This window comes from Thamnophis elegans, chromosome 4 (assembly GCF_009769535.1).
Source record: "Thamnophis elegans isolate rThaEle1 chromosome 4, rThaEle1.pri, whole genome shotgun sequence".
In the NCBI taxonomy this organism is placed as follows: domain Eukaryota; kingdom Metazoa; phylum Chordata; class Lepidosauria; order Squamata; family Colubridae; genus Thamnophis; species Thamnophis elegans.
In genome coordinates, this window is record NC_045544.1 from 101992985 (window position 1) to 102014086 (window position 21102).

A 21102-nucleotide genomic window follows, 5' to 3' on the forward strand; every position below is an offset into this window, starting at 1 on the left:
ACTCGCCTTTTCCCGTTTACATTTTTTTTCCTTTTCATTATTGACAGTGGTGAGGCTGTGCCTCCCCTGCCTCCCCTGACTGCACGTCACTGCTATACAGTATATTAAACCTGTGTATTTATGCTTGGCCAGCTGGACAAATCTGTTACTGTTCCCCTAGATAAATAAATGATATAGTGAATACAAAAACTGTAGAGGAATTAATTGGATTTCCTGCTTAGGAAGGTAGATTAAAAAGGCAAAAAGCAATGAAAATTAAATAAAAATGAGTAGAATATGGTGGCTTTGTAATCGGAAGAGTATAGTTTTGCTGTCCAACAGGTTGTTGAAAAAGATCAGAATATGTGGAAATTTATTGCATATATTATACAATATGTTATGTAGAGTCATGGTACTTATGACTTCCTGCTTCTTGTCTCTTCCTTTTTTGGGGGCTACCCTGATCTATTCCATTGCTTTTGATTTGAGGGATACTATTACTAACAATATAGGGACACGGTGGCTTAGTGGCTAAAACGCTGAGCTTGTCGTCAGAAAGATTGGCAGTTTGGCAGTTCGAATCCCTAGCTCTGCGTAACGGAGTGAGCTCCCATTACTTGTCCCAGCTTCTGCCAACCTAGCAGTTTGAGAGCATGTAAAAATGCAAGTAGAAAAATAGGAACCACCTTTGGTGGGAAGGTGACAGCGTTCCGTGCAACTTTGGTGTTTAGTCATGCCGGCGACATGACCATGGAGACGTCTTTGGACAGCACTGGCTCTTCGGCTTTGAAACAGAGATGAGCACCACCCCCTAGAGTCGGAAATGACTAGCACATATGTGTGAGGGGAACCTTTACCTTTACCTTATTACTACTAATAATTATAATCAGAAATAATAATTCCAGAATGATAAAGGTGGTATGAAGCCTTATCATATTAGTGTTGCCTTGAAATGCTAGATGGGCAGCAAATACATTTGATAATACTAATATAGGCACTTTGGGTGCAATGAATCCCAAAACAACTGGAGCACTATTTGAATACCATTGGCATTGACAAAATCACCATCAGTTAACTGCAAAAGGCAGCTTTACTTGGGACAGCTTACATACTGTGGTCATATCTTAAAGACCATCAAATATCCTCATCTGCCTATTCCAAGTCCTTGGAAAGGACTTGATAAATGGACAAAATGCCAAATTCAGTCTGAAAATCTGGCTGACTGTCCAATGAAGAATAGAATAACAAGATGACATCATCTGTGTATCTATCCATAACATATTACAATATGGTGTGAAATAACAAACATACATACACACACACACACACATACACACACACACACACACAAAATGCTGAAACACTTCTATGTTTATGCCTCTGAATATGGAGTTTTCATTTAATCCATTATACTTTGTACTGTTATGCTGAATTGGAGTACTGGGTCTCATTCTGGACACTGCAGCTTCAAAAAGATATGAAGAGGCTGGAGCATCTACCTCCAAGTTAAGAAGTCCAGAGGCTAAATCTTAAAGCAGATAGGCTTGTTTATAAAAGTGAATATAAAGGCAGATGTAGCAACATACTACAAATACCTATAAGCCTATCAGATCAAGACAGAATCAATAGTTGAAAACTAAAAGAAGATGATTCAGGTGGAATATTAGGATGAATTAAGTAATGAAACAGTCTGCTTAGAAGAACGAGACTCTGTCTTGGTGAATACTTTTGAAAGGAGACTGAATGGCTATCTGCAATAGAGATTCCACTGGATTTTTGAAATGAATAGGAGTTTGGATTAGATGACCAAGTCAAGCTATTTTCCAAAGTATCTGAATGCCAGACAAGGAATAATGGATGGAAACTGACCAAGGAGAGATTCAACCTAGAAACAAGGAGGAACTTTCTGACAGAACAATCAACCAAAGGAACAGCTTGCCTTCGGACGTTGTGGGAGCTTCATCACTTGAGGCTTTCAAGAAGAGATTGGACTGCCATTTATCAGGTGTAGGGTCTCCTGTTTGTGTGGTGGGTTGGACTAGATGACCTATAAGGTCCCTTCCAACTCTGTTAATCTGTTAAATCTTTTAAACCTCTAAGATTCCTTCTAACCTCTACTAGCTATAACTCTGTTGACTATGATTTTTTCTCACTCTCTTTTAGATTATCTAAATTGGAATCCATTGCTAGTTCATGAGGAAATACATTCCTTAGTTCTTTATATACCCAAAGCTCCTTAAATGAATCATAAATTGAGAATTATGTGTTAATTATTTTGTGCTCTTTAGGGGAGCAAAAAACAAAAGTAAATATACAGTGCAGAGCGAAGAGATTCATGCAGTGATGAAATTTAAATGCTTCTTAAATTTCATAAAGTCACATGCATTTTTTTAATGTGAGCTTGATGATATCTTAACATCTACTTATCTGAGATTATACAAGGATCAGCAATGGTAAGGATATAATGAGAATTATTACTTACAAATAACCCGGTCCATGGGCTCCTTGGAAAACTTCATTAGGTAACTTTTCTAGGTTATAATTATCACTCAAATTTCTGTTAGAGAAATAATAAACAACAATTGTTTAAAGCTAGGTACTTTAAGAAGGTATCTACATATTTGTGTATCTTTAGAGACCTCTCTAATTGCTCACAGACTCCCTGTGACATTTGACAAGGTTGCTTTATGATGAAAAACGTCTGAAAAACAAAAGGCCATCCAACCACATTTTTCCCCAAGAAAAAATGAGCTTCATGCAGGTTCACAGGCTTCCTTCAGAAAATAAATACTGCTGTGATGCTGTGATGCTGTGAGGCTTGCTGGTTTACAAGTTTGGAAAAAGTCTGATTTAATTTCATCCCTTCACTCAATTAATTGCATTGCTTAAATGATTTCATTTAATTTAGATTTCTCTTGGTCATGTTCACTGGGTATTCTTTAAGCAAGTATATAGGTTCCATTCCAGATATTGGGCAGAGAGGATATATAAAGTACAAAGCTTTGGTAAAATTCATTCTTCCTCCCACTTATGCTACTGACATAGGGCAAAAATATTTCCCCACACACTGCTAATATAACCATAGTTTAGAGCAGTGTTTTTCAACCTTTTTTGTGCAAAGGCACACTTTTTTCATGAAAAAAATCACGAGGCACACCACCATTAGAAAATGTTAAAAAAATTTAACTCTGTGCCTATATTGACTATATATAAAGTAATTCTCCCACGGCACACCTTACACTATGTCACGGCACACTAGTGTGCCGCGGCACAGTGGTTGAAAAACACTGGTTTAGAGAACATATTATACTTTTAAACAGTGAGAAAGTGAAATGAAAGTTTTTGCTGTAGTAACTATTTCATAGGAAATATTTTTTAAAATTCATATAAAGTAATGCAATATATCGTAATGTTACAATGCAATACAATAGAAATATACGCACAGCTCAGACAAGATAGTCCCATTGAAGGCATGGTTTTCAATTTCACGTATTCCATTTTTATTCAATCTTCTGCAAGAAAAAAAGTTGTTTTTTAATCTCTAAAAGACTTTAAGCACAAACTGTTGTTCAAACAGTTGGTTAAATAACTACATTTTTCTGAAACACATTTGCATCAACTTGATTCATTCTTCCAGTCCCTCTCCTTTCCTCCTATTCTTAATGAGGAACAAGTTCAAGAAAAAGATTGGGCGAATTCCAGAACTTTCCCATTGAATACTACCTAGTGGTGGAAAAAAAACCCAAGGATCAACCACTCTCTTTAATGTGTGCTAAAGCACTTAAGAGTGCCAATGAGTGCCTGAGGCAGAGAATGTAGCTGTCTTTAAAATATTCTGAGTGTCAGGTAAGAGGCAAATTTGTGCTTCTTTGTGTCCTTCAAGCAGACTATTCATGAAAAGAGGTCTAGCGTTCTTCTAATTTAAATGGCTATACTCTAGTCCAGGGGTGTCAAATTGGATTTCTTTGAGGGTTGAATCAGCATTGTAGTTCTATGTGGGCCAGTGGGTGGGTGGGAGACAGGCAGATGTCTCCTGCAGCACCCTGCTGGCCAAAATGAGGTGCGGGGGGGAGGATGTGCCCCCACCACACACCATTTTCAGCCTGGGAGTCCCCCTACAGTACCCTGCTGGTCAACTATTTGCTATTTCCAGGCCAGCCCCGCAGGCCAGATTTCAGTACCCCACAGGCTGGATCTGGGCTGCGAACCTTGAGTTTAACATCCCTGCTCTCGACCTTATTTTTAAACAAAAGTTATTGCTCTTTCAAAAGAGCATTAAACTCACATTAAAAAAACAGATTCCCCCTCTCTTAAAAACAAGCACTCAACCCATGAACTCAAGTAGTCCATGAAGTCTAGTTGGCACTTTCTGAAGCACTAATTGGTTACTACAGCAGATATTATTGCAGAAATTAGGTATCTAATTTTATCCAACAACTCAAGGAAAATAGTCATGGAGCCAATGCCCAGTGATGGTGGGTTCCAATCCAGCCATCAAAACCACCTGGGTGGTCTTCAGCCAGTCGCTCACTCTCAACCCAATCGACCTCACAGTGTTGCTGTTGTGAAGAAAATAGGAGAAAGGAGTATTAGATTGTTTGCTGTCTTGCGTTCTTTATAAAAAATAATAAAGGTGGGTATCAATAAAAAAAATTAAAAGATCATGACAAAAGAAGATGTCAATGCTAGTTTAAACTGAAACAGCTAAATCTGACTTTAGGCTGCCTATGTGGCAGGTTAGAACTTAAATAAAAACAGATCATGAGGAAGTATCTTTTAAAACTTTTTGTGGGATATTTCTATGCTCTGGTTAGAAGGATGTAGGATTGCAAACTATGAGAGAGATTCTTAACTGTTTGCTATTTATTCCTACTTCAAATTATGTTTTAAGTTAATTTTTTCTATTTGTATTGTTGGATATGTTTGGTTTTCTCAATGTAAATTATTTTATTAATGTTACATACCAGAATAAGTTACAATGGTTTACACCAAGGTCCTCTGTTCTGGTGGGAACAGAGATTCAATCTGAATGGTCGAAAGGCCTGACAGCTCCCTATAAAAGGGCTGCTGTCAGACTGAACCTTTGCTAGATTGTACATAGTTGACTTCTGTTAATAAAGAGCTGTTGCTGCCTAAGCCTGAGTGTGCCTTTCCTTTACCCGATCTAACACTGGTGATGAAGGTCGAATTGGAAGGCAACTAGGCAAACAAAAAGAGAACAACAGTCCAGCAAGTAAATCCAGCCCGGAGCTCGGCGTAGCATCAAGCAGCCATCTTTGAGTGGCAAATTCAAATACGCTCAGGGACACAAGATGTCATTGCACACCCCACTGACTCCATACAACCCTGTCACCAAGCACTGGGAATCCTACATGCTGAGGTTAGACTGCTTCCTCGAAGCCAACAACCTCATGGGCCTTCCTGAAGGCCGGAAAAAAAACATGTTCTTGAGCTACTGTGGACGAGAGGTGTTCAAGACAGCAAAGGACTTGTTTTTGAGTTTGAGTTTTGAGTTTTATTGAACACTTATAGGCCGCCCTTCTCCCTGAGGGGACTCAGGGCTGCTTACAATAATGAGGGAGGGGAGTGCAAGACAAGACATAAAAAAATGTGAATAAAAAATAATTAACAATAAAAACACAACATTCACTCAGCATTCGGGTGGGGAGAGAGTAAAGTCCTATCCCCAGGCCTGACGGGATAGCCAGATCTTGAAGGCCGTGCGGAAGGCCTGGACGGTGGTGAGGGTGCGGATCTCCACGGGGAGATTGTTCCATAGTGTCGGAGCTGCAACTGAGAAGGCTCTCCTCCGCGTAGTCGCCAGTCGGCACTGACTGGCGGATGGAATTCGGAGGAGGCCTACCCTGTGCGATCTGATGGGACGCAGGGAGGTAATTGGCAGAAGGCGGTCTCTCAAATAGCCAGATCCACTACCATGGAGCGCTTTGTGGGTGGTAAGTAGGACCTTGAAGTGCACCCGGAGATCAACAGGTAGCCAGCGCAGCTCACGGAGGATCGGTGTTATGTGGGCGAACCATGGTGCGCCCATGATCACTCGCGCGGCCGCATTCTGGACTAGCTGAAGTCGCCGGATGCTCTTCAAGGGCAGCCCCATGTAGAGCACATTGCAGTATTCCAGCCTAGAGATCACAAGGGCTCGAGTGACTGTTGTGAGGGCCTCCCGGTTCAGGTAGGGCCGCAACTGGCGCACCAGGCGAACCTGGGCAAATGCCCCCCTGGTCACAGCTGACAAGTGATGGTCAAAACTCAGCTGTGGGTCCAGGAGGACTCCCAAGTTGCGGACCCTGTCTGAGGGGTATAAATTTTGCCCCCCCAGCCTGATTGATGGGACATTAGCCAAATTGTTGGGAGGAAAACACAACAGCCACTCGGTCTTTTCCGGGTTGAGTACCAGTTTGTTAGCTCTCATCCAGTCTTTAACAGCCTCAAGGCCCCGGTTCATCACGTCCACCGCTTCATTGAGTTGGCACGGGGCGGACAGATACAACTGTGTATCATCCGCGTATTGATGGTATTTTATCCCGTGCCTCCGAATGATCTCGCCCAGCGGTTTCATGTATATGTTGAATAGTAGGGGGGATAAGACCGAACCCTGCGGCACCCCATAAGTTAGGGGCCTCGGGGACGATCTCTGCCCCCCCACCAACACCTACTGCGACCTGTCCGAGAGGTAGGAGGAGAACCACTGCAAAACAGTGCCGCCCACCCCCACCTCCCGCAGTCGTTGCAGAAGGATACCATGGTCGATGGTATCGAAAGCCGCTGAGAGGTCAAGGAGAACCAGGATGGACGCATGGCCTCCATCTCTGGCTCTCCATAGATCATCGGTCAATGCGACCAAAGCAGTTTCTGTGCTGTAACCGGGCCTGAAGCCGGACTGGAAGGGGTCAAGATAGTTAGCTTCCTCCAAGGTACGCTGAAGCTGGAAGGCCACCACCTTCTCAACAACCTTCCCCACAAAGGGGAGGTTGGAGACTGGACGGTAGTTATTAAGGACTGCTGGATCCAGAGACGGTTTCTTCAGGAGGGGTCTCACCACCGCCGCCTTAAGCGCGGTGGGGAAGTACCCCTCCCGAAGAGAGGCGGTAACAACCGCCTGGATCCAGCCTCGTGTCACCTCACTGCTGTTGGCAACCAGCCAGGAGGGACACGGGTCCAGTATACAGGTGGAGGCGCTCACAGCTCGCATAGCCTTGTCCACATCCCCGGAGGCAACATCCTGAAACTCAACCCAGAGATGGTCTGCCAAATCATTCCCTTGTGTCTCGGCTGGCTCTGCAGGAGTGGAGTCCAGGTCCGATCGAAACCGAGCAACTTTGTCCACCAAGAACTGAACATACTCCTCAGCCTTACCCTGTAGGGGGTTCCCCGTCTCCCTCCTATTTGCGTCGGCTGCAGAGGAAACCATCTCAGAACACATTGCCATTTCTGCAATGCAATCTGCCAACACAGCGATCGAAAAGGATACATCGCCAAGGTATGCAGAAGCGATTACCCCGCTACAACCTGGAAGCCCAGAAGCCGACCTAACTGCCAGCAGAGGCCCAACCAAGGGGCATGGCAGCTGCCACCATGGCGAACATAAGGTGACACCAGAGTCACCTACCACACCTCCATAGCCAAGTCCCCACAGAGCGGCCAAAAAAGCTGAAAGTCACAGTCCTCATCGAGGACTCTCCATACGAAATGGAGATTAACACTTGGTCATCCTTGACCATAATAGGCAGCACTCAAGCAGGCTATCCCTAGCCTTAAGAAGCAGTATCTATGGGTTCCTGACATCCGCCTTTGCGACTACGAAGTCAAGTCTTCATCGTGGGCCAGGGCACCTTCCGGGTGAAATTCAAGACTTTATGTGGCCAGCTACCAGTGATGGTAGTCAATGGAAACCTGCAGAGCCTCATGGGGCTTGACTGGTTCGAAGTCTTGGGCCTAGAAGTGACCAGAATCAACGCCATATGAGACAAAAGCACAGAGTAACTCCTTAAGGAGTTCAAGGACATCTTTGGCACTAGGTCTAGGTAAGTATGTGGGGACCCCAATATCTTTTAACTTGGACCCCAATGTAGCCCCCATCAGGCTAAAACCCAGGAGAGTACCTTTTGCTTTTCACCCTAAAATTGATTTGGAACTGGACAAATTAATAGGCCAGGAAATCCTAGAGCTGGTAGATCACGCACGCTGGGAGACCCCTATAGTGACACCTGTCAAATCTGATGGGTCTGTCCGCATCTATGTGGATTACAAGTACACAATAAATAAAGCTTTGCAGCAAAGCGCTTATCCTGTATCCATTGTACAGCATTTGCTGCACTCACTAGGCCTCGGAAAAGTATTTGCAAAATTAGATATGGCACAGGCATACCAGCAGTTGCCTGCAGATGGTGCCACGGCAGAAGCCCAAGCCCTTGTGATGCACAGGGGTGCATTCAAATGCAACCACCTGCAATTGGGAGTTAGTATCACCCCTGGACTGTTCTAAAGCATCATGGAACGGCTTTTGCAGGGGATTCCAGGAGTCGTCCCCTATTTTGACAACATCTTGGTATCGGCTGCAAATAAGGTGCAATTATTTAAGAGATTGAGATCTGTTCTGGCCAGAATCAGAGACAAAGGCTTCTGCCTTAAAAAGGAAAAATGCCAAATTAATGTGCCAGGGGTTGAATTCCTAGGGTACCTCATCAACAGCTCTGGGATTCACCCGACCGACAAAAAAATTAAGGCAATCCAGGATGCCTTTACACCTCACAATTAGACTGAGCTGCAGTCATTCCTCAGGCTCCATAACTTCTACAGTGTCTTTCTCAAACAGAAAGTCACAGTTGCCAAACCTTTACATTGGCTTCTCAATAAGAATACAAAGTGGTCCTGGGGCAAAGCTGAAGCAGCCTGCTGTCAGCAAACACGTGTTTGTTCCAATACTGCCAGACCCTGCTACTTGTTCTAATGTGTGATGCTCCCCCATTTGGCATCGGAGCTGTCCTCAGCCACTGCATGCCCAATGGAACCGAGGTGCCCATCACCTATTACTCACGAATCTTGTCTGCTGCCAAGCGGAACTACACCCAACTGGACCATAAGGCTCTGTTGCAGTCGCCGGCATTAAAAGGTTCCATGAGTACCTCTATGGCCATGACTTTGAACTCATCACAGACCACAAACCACTACTGAGCTTGCTAGTTGGGGACTGGCCTACTCCTGCTTCTTTGTTACCGCGAATGACCAGATAGACAATCTTCCTCGCGGCCTACAGTTATCGCCTCGTCCATCGACCTGGCTCTACATTGGGGCATGCCGACGCCTTGAGTCGATGCCCACTGCCTGAACTGCTTGCAGACCCTACCCCCGAGATGCCAGTCCTCCTCATTGACTGCCTAGAGACTGGTCCTGTCTTGTCTAATGATGTTGCCTACCACTCTGCAAAAGATGCTACACTCAAACAAGTTTTGAACTGGGGGTGGAGGGGGTGGCCCAAGGAGCTTGTCAGGTCTGAATTTAAAATGTTTTACTGCAAACGTGACGAACTGTCTGTAATAAATGGTTGTTTACTTTTTAAAAAAAGTTTTTATTGTTTTTATTAAAGAGAAACACAAAAGAAAAAACTGTCTTTCATTACATCTTGTACAAAGTGTATCCATTGGTTACAGGTATATTTTGTGTGTTTCTTCCACAATCATTACATATATTTCATTCAGTTTGGATTGTACATTATAGAATTTATATATTTTACTATCACTATATCACAATTTTCATTTAATTAGAGTTTTAAGGACACAACAACCTACTGGCATTTTTTCCCCAATCTCAATGAATCTGCCATAACTTTTCATCTTTATACCATATTCTAAAAGAAAGTCGATTAAAAGGATATATAACATTCCCTCTCCTTCTCCCCCCCCAAACTCACCGATTAACTCTTCTGTCCGTTTTACTTTTACCAGTACAACACACCTAAATATATCATTGAATATTGTCCATTAACATTTCTTTATTGTTATTGTAGTTAGCTATAAATTTTTTACTATTTTTCTCACCTCTCCTCTCCACAGGCCAAAAAGAGATTTACCTTTATAACGGTCTCTAAACAGAAATTTATTAATAAGTGTTAATAAAATAACCATTTAAAATCTAAGACAATCTGAAAGATGTTGACATTTCTAGTTAATAATAATCAAAAGTAACATTAATATTTCCTTCTCATTATTATAGTTAAAAGAAAAAAAAAACCAATTGTATGCTATTTATGTCACGTCTCCTCTCTTCTAATCCAAATTATTTATACCTTCATAACAAGATTTAAACAAAAAGTTTGTAAAGTTTGTAAGTCTTTTCACCAGATCTCAATTTACAATTTGTGGCCTGGTTATTTATCCTAATTAAGGTTATCATTTCATTATTAATATCATAGTAAATTATATATTAACAAATAAGCATTCAATGATGATCTAAAACAGTCTACCAAGTACTAAAATCCCTACTTATTAATCATCAAAAGTTAGCTAATTTTTTATCATTGAGTGGCATTATCAACCATTATGTCAATTCTCGCCAGCTGTTGTGTCAATTCTCTTTCTAGCACCTTTTCAGAGTTTAAAATTTCTCTCCGTACTTTGTGGCCTGAAAGATCTCTCATGTAGTTTCATTGCCCTTGAATTGTTATTAACGCTAACTTTGGTTATCAAACTTATTTCTGGATGGATTTGTCTTCTTAATTCCATCCTTTTTGCTCTTTTTTTTCTCCTGCATCTTGGAATTTGGGAGAAAGTTCCAAATTGTCAAAGTCACTTTTTCAGCTTCCCTTCTTTTCACTTTCACTCACATTTACTCCATTAATGGGTTCATCTAAGATCTTGTCTTTGTTTTCTGTATTTCTATTCTCTTCTTTAATCTCTGGAACTCCAACACTCTCCTCTTTTACTGTGGTATCCCTTAGTCTATCCCATTTCTTGTCAAATCTCTCAAATTCTTCTAAAATGTTTTGGAGTCCAGTCAGGATGTTTTGGATTATTAAGTTTTCTTCATCTGAATATTGATCCATTTTTTAAAATGCAAAGGAATGTAAAGAAAAAGAAAAAGAAAAAGAAAGAGGAATCTGCCACTCTAGCCTGTCAATTTTTTTTGAAGAATATATCTATATTTATTTTCAATCTTAAGCACAAGTTCTTTTGTGGTTTCTTGTCTCTTTCTTTCCTTTTCCTTCTCTTGCCAAAATATTTTCCAAGAGCACTAGCAAAACATTGTTCATGCCCTTGAGTCTTTATCAGGTTTTATAAACAAATTCCAAACCCTTCCATTCCAAAGTCAGTGAAGTCAAATAGAGAAGAACAAAGTATATATTGTTTCAAGGCAGGAGAAAACTTCAAGCTCAGGCTTTCAAATGGCAGATTCAATTATTTTTTCCTTATGCCTTTTCCTTAAGCACCTTTAGTGTATTTTTATAACAAATAGAATTTATTAAAGTAAGAAATTTTTTTTTAGTTTAAACCAAGAGAAACAGTTAAGGTAGTAGAAAAAAAATAAAGGAAAAAAGATCAGTCCATACATTTCAAGCGGAGAAACAGGAAACATGGCAATGACTTCAATCCACAAAACATCGTTACAAGCAGGAACAAAAAAGTTTCTAAGGCAGTCCAATAGGGATTGAATTTGCCACTTTATTCTTGCTTAAAGGACTAATTATTATTTTTAAAGGATTTCTTAGAGCAATCTTGAGAAAGAAAAAAAACCTCACCAGATGGAACACTTTCACTTCTCTTTCTTCGGGAGCCATCTCCGACTATGTCAGTCTGTGGACTGCCTGTTTGCCGCCGGTTGGAAGTGCTACCCTTGGGTCGATCAGGGACTTTGTGGTGTCCCTGCGACCAGCAAGGTTTTGTCTTCCCATTTACCATCTCTTCGGGATGGTTAGGTCCTGCCAGACCATCCAAGGGCAAAAGTGTCAGCGGGGTCGGACAGTCGAGTCTGCATGATGTGCCATCGTGATGTTGGCTCCTCCTTCCATAAATGGTTGTTTACTGTGGGGGGACCAGGTCGTTGTTCCACCCAAACTGCACATTGTATTAGAGGCTTTGCATGTAGGGTATCCTGGAATTGTCAGGATGAAGTCTTTGGCCAGGAGTTACGTGTGGTGGCCTAACATGGACAGGGAGATAGAAGAATAGGTGGCTACCTGCACTTCATGCCAGGAGTCCAGACCAGCTCCTCCAGAGGCTCTGCTAAGGAGTGGGAGTGACCTCAAGCACCATGATCTAGGGTGCACATAGATTTCACTGGCCAGTTCATGGCCAGTTCATGGCCAGACTTTCATGGTAGTTGTGGGTGCCTACTCAAAATAGCTAGAAGTAGTCCTCATGACCTCTACCACAGTCATCAAGGCACTACGGAGACTTTTCTCCACTCACGGCCTGCCCAATGTTTTGGTCTCTGACAATGGGCCACAATTTACAGCCATACAGTTTGAGACCTACTTAGCAGTGCAGGGAATTAGACAGGCCCTTGTTGCTCCATTCCATCCGGCCTCCAATGGCCAGGTGGAGAGAATGGTGAGATCTGCAAAAGATGGGCCCGGGAGATTGGCAAACACAGGTTGATCAATTCCTCCTCATACAGCACATCATGCTAAGTGCTACCACTGGGAGAAGCCCTTCTGAGCTTCTAATGGGCTGGCTAAAGTCCCACTTAGACTGGCTACACCCCAACTACTCTACCACATCGCCCCCCGAATTGACAAGCAAAATAAGGAACTTTAGCGTAGGGAATTCAGTTTATGCCCACAACTACGCTTGGGGAACTCTGTGGATTCCTGCCACAGTAATAGGTATCATCGGACCTTGCTCTTACCTAGTAGAGCTCGAGGACAACCGTGGAGATGGCACATTGACCAACTCCGTGGCCGCCTCTCCAACTCCAGTCTTAAGCAACCAGAGGTAACTCCTGCATGAGTTAGCCAAAGCCCTACCCAAAAAGAGCACAAAGTCACTTCTTCCACAGACAACTCAAGCCCGAAGGTAACGGGGCACTTATCTGTTAGTGTTGCAGGCCCGCAGTGAGCTCCGAGCGAACCAGCTCTAGAAGCTCCAGCCGCGGCCTGGGAAAAGTTCCACTAGGTGAAGCCACAGAGTCAAGAGGTCAGTCTGACCTAACTGAAGAACACCCACCAACTGAACTGCGCATTTCTGGCGGAAATAGAGATTCAACCTGATTGGTCGAAGGGTCTGACAGCTCCCTATAAAAGGGCTGCTGTCAGACTGAACCTTTGCTGGATTGCATAGTTGACTTCTGTTAATAAAGAGCTGTTGCTACCTAAGCCTGAGTGTGCCTTTCCTTTACCCGATCTAACAATTAATTTATTCAATTTACCAGTAAGAATACTAATTTAAAACTTTCAGATTTATCCTATAGTAAAATTTGATTAGTCAAATCTTACCATTTTTCAAAATATCAAATGTCTGTGTTTTGTTTAGGACAGTCAACACCATCCACTAACAGTGTATTACATAATACAAAAAGGTTAGTTGCTTGCCAGAGTTGTCCTCACATTGTCAGAGATGGGAGAAAGAAATGGAAACAGGGATAAATAGAGGCAGAATATATGTTTAAATAATTTATACCTACTCACACTTCCTTATAGTAGAATATGAAGATATCACTATAGTATGTATTACAGATACAGTATGAATGGGTATAAATGAATGGGCATGTTTACCCCTGCTTTTGTTTCCCTTTCCTGGGGCAAATGTTAAGATTGTAAACATATTGGAATAGGGATATATTCTCTTTATATTTCAATTACATCATCCCCAATAAGGGATAATTAAACTAAACTAGTTTAGTGAGCCCTCTACTCAGTCCTTGCTATTCAAGCTAGTTCTTGGTCGTCTGAACGTACCATTCTACAATCCCAGTCCTCCTTCTGTAATCACTCCTCTGTGCAAACATTTAATATGTTAGGATATACTATTTCTTTGAATATGGAATGTGCTAGCAAAATGATTGAATGATAGTAAAACCCGAGGAGTCTGCCCAGGGAATCTCAAAGCATGCTGAGAATTTGTTCCTCAGGATATAATGAAGTTAATATACCTTTCCCTCTCTCTTTGGTCCTTGCTTAAACCCAAACAATCTACAGTCAGCTATATTTATCATTCCTCCCGCATAATTTGCTTTCTTCTCTGCTCTTATTGTGACTTGCTAAGGCTCATTCACTCTTAACCCAAAGTGGCAGGCCTGAGTGATGGGTTAACAATGAATCATTTAATTAAACTGTCAGAAATCCTTCACACTTGGTCTCTAATCCAGAGCGAAACCTGCCCATTCAAGCGATACACTTATCTAAGGTCCGAGAGTGTGTGTGAAGGTTGATGTGGAAATCAATTATGTTCTTGGTAGGGGAGATTACCCTTTTGACAGTGAAAGGCACGCACCCTTTGGTGTCACATCTTCAATACATGTCAGAACCTATCACAGCTTACCAAAAAACCTTCCATAATGCCTTTGGAGGTGACAAACCAGAGAGAAAGAGCTTCACTGTCAGGTGCCCTGACATAAGCTCTTGTGGCATTGGAGAGAAGACCTAATTATGAGGTGGACCTCCAAACAACAAACTGCTGTTTTTGAGGGAAAATTCAGATTGAGAAGTCATCCAACAGATAATTACTTCCTGACAGGAGGCTCTTGGAAGGCTAGAATAATGCTTATTGGCAACTTTTCATTAGGTTAGAGATCAGGGAAAGAGGATCTGCTGCAGCGTTTTCTCCTGGGCCTTCTTGCGTAACATCTTTATAAAATAATATGAATGAAAGAATACAGAAGATGCTCATTTAGTCTGCGGTATGATAGCTAAAAATATGAACATGGCCTTAGATTGCATTATACTGCCTTTCTAATGTTGGTAGAAAGTATGTAATTTTGAGATCATATTGATGGCTGTGTGGAATCTTCAAAGAAGAGGTTCTAAAATAAGATGAACCTCTAGTTCCAAGGATCTCTTTATTGTTTTATGTTTCACTTAGATTTTGGGGTTTTTTTTTGTTTCCTGAGAAGGAGGTCTTGCTTACGCTCAGCTGCAGCCATCCATTATTTTTATTTTCTAAGACTTTATGGAATGACTTTAATTTTGTTTAATTAAAATAACTTTAAAAATATTTAGGTAGGGCAGGAAAGCTGGATGGTGCTCAGGAAGATAACGTGAGCATGTGGGAGAAGACCTTTGCCTGGGGTGCTGCTTGTGATGGAATTCAGGAATTGCATTTGAAGCACGTTTTTCACCTTTAAAAGTGCAATAAAAATATATCTCTTTAGCATAGCCCATAAAATGTAAATGATTTTTGCACTTGATGTTTTAATTGCCTTATGATTATATTATTTCCATTTTGTGTTTCTATATTGTTAAATCTACTGAGTGTTCAAAGAACAGAAAGACAGTATATAAAATGAATAAATACATGAAGGAACCAATTAAGATGGAAGCTGAGTTCCAGCATTAACACTTGATTCATGCCTCTTACAAGATTTCCAGAAATCTACAGTGTGATAGGGTTTCTTGCAGCGAGCCAGGTAAATTGCTAAGGCTTGGTTTTAGAACCAGTTGCAATGCAAATTAACTTCTTACTACACACATGGGCCTTTCTTAATCTTCCTTCTTTTCAGTAAGGAAAATGGAAGATTTATCACTGCTCATCATGTGCACCTTATCAGACCACACACTTGAATTTTGCCTGCAATCAGCTGTCTTTTGCCTGGTTTATTACTGCTCACAGCAATACCTTACCAGAATCTTAGAGTTCAGTATTACAGAATTGGATAGGATCTTGCAGAAGGTCATCCTGACCAACTCAGAAGAATCCATTATTTTAGCAGCTTAGAGAACAGACATAAGGAATCCTCACCCCACCCAGTGTTTTATGCAAGTGGATATAAAACAGAGATAGCAACATGTAACATGTTGGAAAAGAGTGCCCAAACCACCCAGATTGAATTCTATTTAACTTGTCTTTGGTCTTTCATCTCTGAATGAAGCTTCTGGAAGTGGCACAAGCAAATGTTGGCCGTTCTCATAATGGTAGTGAGAGAAAGCAGGCATTTGTTTTGCCATCTCCCCCTCCCCTCTCCATCCATCCATCCATCCATCCATCCATCCATCCATCCATCCATCCATCCATCCATCATCTCTTCCCCCTCCCCCCCAGTTATGCCCAATAGACAGAAGTGTCAAGGCTGCACACTGATTTACTAAAAGACATGATTGCTCCTGCACAATGCAAAAGGTTCCAAGCAGGCAGCATGACACTGTCCTGTGAAGTACCAGTAATGATATATTAACATTATGCACAAGTGTATCAAATAATCAGTCGCTCTCCCCATCATTTAATGAGAAGGGAATGTTGGGAGCTGACAGGAAATAAGAAGCCATCCTGCTGACTTTGAGTGGCACTTGAATGATATAGAGTGTCTTGGCATGTGAAAGGGGGAAGGAATGGGAGCATCATTAATTTTTAAATGTGCTTCATATTGAGAAAGGGGGGGGGACTGAATGCAAAAGGAGTAAAGCAATTCAATTCTGTCAGCACTGAAGCCTGTTTTCACATCCATGAAATTTAATCAGTTGGAAAGCTGTAGTAAATCCAAAGCCCACTATAGCATCTGCATTTTTAAAAAAAAAAAACATGTAGGTTAAGCAGTATAAACTTGAGAAAATGAGGACATGGAAAAGGGAGCATTATATAGGACATGCTGTAAGCTGTGAGAAAAGAGATTGAGCTGGATAAATCAGCAACAATAGAAACCAAGGTGATTTTTATTGCTCAGCTGCCAATCTGTCCTTATTTGTCAAGAAAATTTGCATTTTCTTGTTTTCTTTTTTTCCAAGACAGCACTATTTTAGTACAATATATTTGAATAACGGTTCATAAATCTCAATTTTAAAACTTCTGAGATAATGAAAGAATGACATACATGCAAATAGGCAAAAAAATAAACAACATGTATCTGTATAAAATCAGATGTTAACTTACATATCAACACGATCAGAACTTAAGCCCAGAAAAGAATTTCTTTCAATTTTGCGGATATTTATGTTGTCTTGAATATCTCTGAGATTAAAAGAGAAGACAAGGGAAGGGATACAAACGTGGATTTTCATACAGTGTTGTTGAAATACAAGAAGCACCTCACTTTTTCTCATTATTTAAACTTTGGAATGTTTTTTTGGAAGGGGAGGAGGGGGAAGGTAAGCTTTTATAGTAGTAGATACCAAAGTAAAAATGGTGAGACCCTAATTGCAATCATATAAACATGAACATATATAATATTTTACATAACAACTAATAATACTTTATCGAGGACCAAGTTCTGTTATGTACCAAAGTTCTTTTTTATGGTGGCTGAACCTCCAACCAGCAATCACCACACATAATGCTCTCTGCTGCGAATCACTATCAGCATAACAGAATTTGAAATTAACAAGGAAAGGTCAAAGTCTGATTTTAAAGAGAGTTTGAAGGTAAATCCTAATTTCTTCCGGAAACCTATTCTTGTGTAAATGCCAGTGTTATGTGGTTTCCTTGCACAAAATGAATTTGTTGTCTTCAGAAGTATTTTACGAATGAATTCCAGTGGGGTGTGTTTACTGTTACAACAGATATAAGGAGAATGAATTGCTCCTTCCCTCTGTAGCTTTTTATCTTGTCCCAGTGCTTGTTCTGAAGAGGCTAGGAGCTCTCAGAAGCAGATCTGGGGAAGGGCATGTAGGCAGAGGTGGGCTGCCTGGGTTTGGGAGAACTTATAGCTAATGTTATGGATGGTTCAGAGAACCTCCAAATCCCATCCCTGGCTGGCCCCTCCAACCATTCCACCCCTCTCACCCCACCCCACCCCTCTCAGGAGTCTCCATGTGGCCAATTTTGGATGCAAAGTAAGTGCAGGGCCTGTGCGGAGGCTCAGGGAGGGGGAAAAATAGGCCTCCCAGAAATTTGGGAAGGCCTGAGGGCATCTGGAACCCAGGGGAGAAAGTTTTTGCCCTCCCAGAGACTCGAAGATGTTGATAACCGCATCTTGCTCGAAAGAATTTTACACAGCCAGATTATTTTAATTTGATCTATTGTTCAATTCTGAAGCTTTTGTAATTATCCACTGTATGGATGAACAATACTCAAGAGTTTCCAGAAATAAAATATGTATTATTCGCTATCAATTTTTATTTTCATCTTTGTGTTGCAAGTTTAAAATCTGAGTTTTTACTCTGTTGAAGATTTGTATGAGCTAAATTGTTATCTGGATGGAATCCATTTCATTTATAATTTTATATATATATTTATGTCTCCTATTTCTCTTTCCCAAAGGTGTTTTTCAAGAGCAACTAGACTTTGGTTTGTTTTTCTTTGAAGATTTTTTGCTTCTTATCCAAGATGTTTCTTCAGTTCTGAATAGTTGGTGGGGAAATGGAGGGATTTATACTCCTTGAGTACAACAGAAGTATAAATATTTCCATTCCCCACCATTTCCTACCTTGTAGGTCATCTAGTCCAATCCCCCCCCTCCAAGCAGGAGACCCTACACCATTTCTGACAGATAGCAGCCCAGTCTCTTATTGAAAGCTTCCAATGATGTTTCCAGTGAAACATCTTCAAAGAAAAACAAGAAAGTCCAGTTGCCTCTTGAAAAAGCACCTTTGGGACAACTATGGCCTGGATGACTAAGAATCTCCTTAGACATCTATTTTTCTTTGATTCTCTCTGTCTCTGTCTCTGTCTGTCTCTGTCTCTCTCTCCTCCCCTCTCTCTCTCACACACAATATATATGTTCCTAAAATTAAAACTGGAAAAATATATAGAAAAAACTTACAACACAACTTTGTGCAAAGCATGTACTTGGTTAACAACAGGCAAAAATCTGATGGCAGTGTTCGATATTAACCTAAAAGAAGAGAAAATATAGTCATAATTAGTTATGGGAGGAAGAAAAAGCTCATGAGAAATGCCTTCTCACCATGGATGCCCTCCAGTTGTGTAACTGCAAGCCAGAATATTCACTGTTAATTCAATATATTTGGAGGAGATGAAAAATGGTTTAAAACAATGGAATTCATAATCCCACAGAACCAAAGAGTACTAGACTGGAGAAGGCTGTCCCTGGATAATCTTGTGATTTTGTCAGTGCCATTATTTCTGATTCCAGTAAACCACTTTATACAGATATGCTGCATACTTCTCAACTCAGCAACACTAAAAGGGGAAAAGTAAGTTTTGCTTTTTCCCACTTATGGCGATTCTGAAGGGATTCTGAAATATGAAAAGAAGCAACAAAGAACTTGTGTCACAGAGGGGCTAATGAGTATGTGGCAGTAAGTCACATATCCAACATAAGGAACAACTGGCTCCATTCCAAAGTCAACCTTCAAATCAGTATCATAATGTTCTGCACTGTTTCCGTCATCCTTGCCATTCACAGCCTAATAGCGTTTTATTATCTGACTTATTTCATATCCTCACAGCATTTGCTTGAGAGCAAAACAGCAGGGAAAGGAAGGCTTTTAAGCACCACGGCCAAGAGCCTATGAATACTGATGACATCCTGCTTTTTGCATCTCAGAAGGAGGGGTGGCAAATCGGTTCTTGTCTTATTCAGTAGGCCAGAATGTGGCCAGTGACTTCCTGAGAGTATCTATCCAATGGTGAAATTGCTAGTGTTTCTTTTAGGGTTTTCAGCTCCTCCTATTTCATATACAGTGATTAGGTCTTATTAGTTATTAAGCACTGAAAAAAGTGACGAATGACCATTTTTCACACTTACGACCATTGCAGCATCCCCATGGTCACGTGATCAAAATTCGGATGCATGGCAACTGGTTGATATTTATGACGGTTGCAGTGTCCCTGGGTCATGTGATCCCCTTTTATGGCCTTTTGACGAGCAAAGTTAATGAGGAAGTCAGATTCACTTAACAACAGTGTTACTCATTTAACAACTGCAGTGATTCACTTAACAAGTGAGTCAAGAAAAATTGTAAAAGGGGGCAAAACTCACTTAACACATTTCTCACTTAGCAACATTAATCTTTGGCTCAGTTGTGGTCATAAGACGAGGAGTCCCTATAGTATTTTAGAAAAGTAACTAGATTATAGTTATTTGTAAAGTAAACAATTCAAAACAAAATTCTTGGCAATCACATAGATTTTCTCCAGGAATACGATTCTCTCGCTTACATGTTTCAGAGATGTAACTGTATGTTTGTACAACACTGTGAAATATGGCCATGTTACAACAAGGGGATATTTTTAAATTCTGAAGTGGAACGAAAGAGAACACTTTTACTGCAGTATGATTTGTCAAGCTTGAACTCTTGCCAGGGCTTCTCCCCTGGTGCTAGGAGCCTGCCACCTCTTCAGCCCCTAAGGATGTACACTTATATAGCAAATTCAACATGGATTTCAGTGGCAGGGAAATCCCATCCACTTTCAAATTTGAACTATGTATAGGTTAGGACATGAACCATCAAATCTCTCAAGAGTAAAAATATATGAATGGGATTATAGTCATTAGAGTTAGTTGTTTTGTGATTAAAGCAGCATATAAGCCCGAACAAGCATACAAGTAAGCAAGCAAAACAAACAAACAAATAAATACAGTCTATGTCCAAGGTGACATTTTCAAGTCCTGCAAATATTTTAAAATCAACTCCTGAATCGTTGTATAAATTTTCCTAATCTTTTCCTAATAAACATACTTTTATACCCCACTTTACCGCATTATATTTTTTCTACATACACATTTTAAAGCTATCCAAGGTACGCTTTTCTTCATGCAGCTTTCCCAAATGTCCATTCTAGTAAAAGAAACATTGAGACCTAAGCTAGCCAACTCAACACATTGTGTTTTCATCTGTTCTGGAAGATTCCATGTTGGTGTCTTCTGCCATTGAACTTGATAATGGAATTTATGATGGATTTCTTTCCTATCCCTTGAAATGACACAGCATTCTAGAATCCAGATTATAAATGTAAAGCAACTGTGGAAATAAAAGCACCCAGTGGTGCAATTTAAAAATCCAAAACACTATCATACAGATAATGATTCCCCTTACTCTTTCCTTTTAATGAGGTTTCT

The 21102-nt window shown here is 40.9% G+C and overlaps 1 protein-coding gene across 1 annotated transcript in view; it reads right to left on the minus strand.

The window, feature by feature from the left end:
* The window catches only part of LOC116507754 (follicle-stimulating hormone receptor-like), a 34635-nt gene extending 13890 nt beyond the window's left edge, over positions 1-20745 (minus strand). The window contains exons 1-5 of the mRNA XM_032216080.1: positions 20741-20745; positions 18841-18912; positions 17013-17090; positions 3423-3491; positions 2462-2536 (exon numbers count right to left, since the gene is read on the minus strand). Of these exons, the coding sequence (XP_032071971.1) occupies positions 2462-2536; positions 3423-3491; positions 17013-17090; positions 18841-18912; positions 20741-20745 (299 nt within the window). The remainder of the gene's footprint in view (positions 1-2461; positions 2537-3422; positions 3492-17012; positions 17091-18840; positions 18913-20740) is intronic.
* Between the last annotated feature and the right edge of the window lie 357 nt (positions 20746-21102).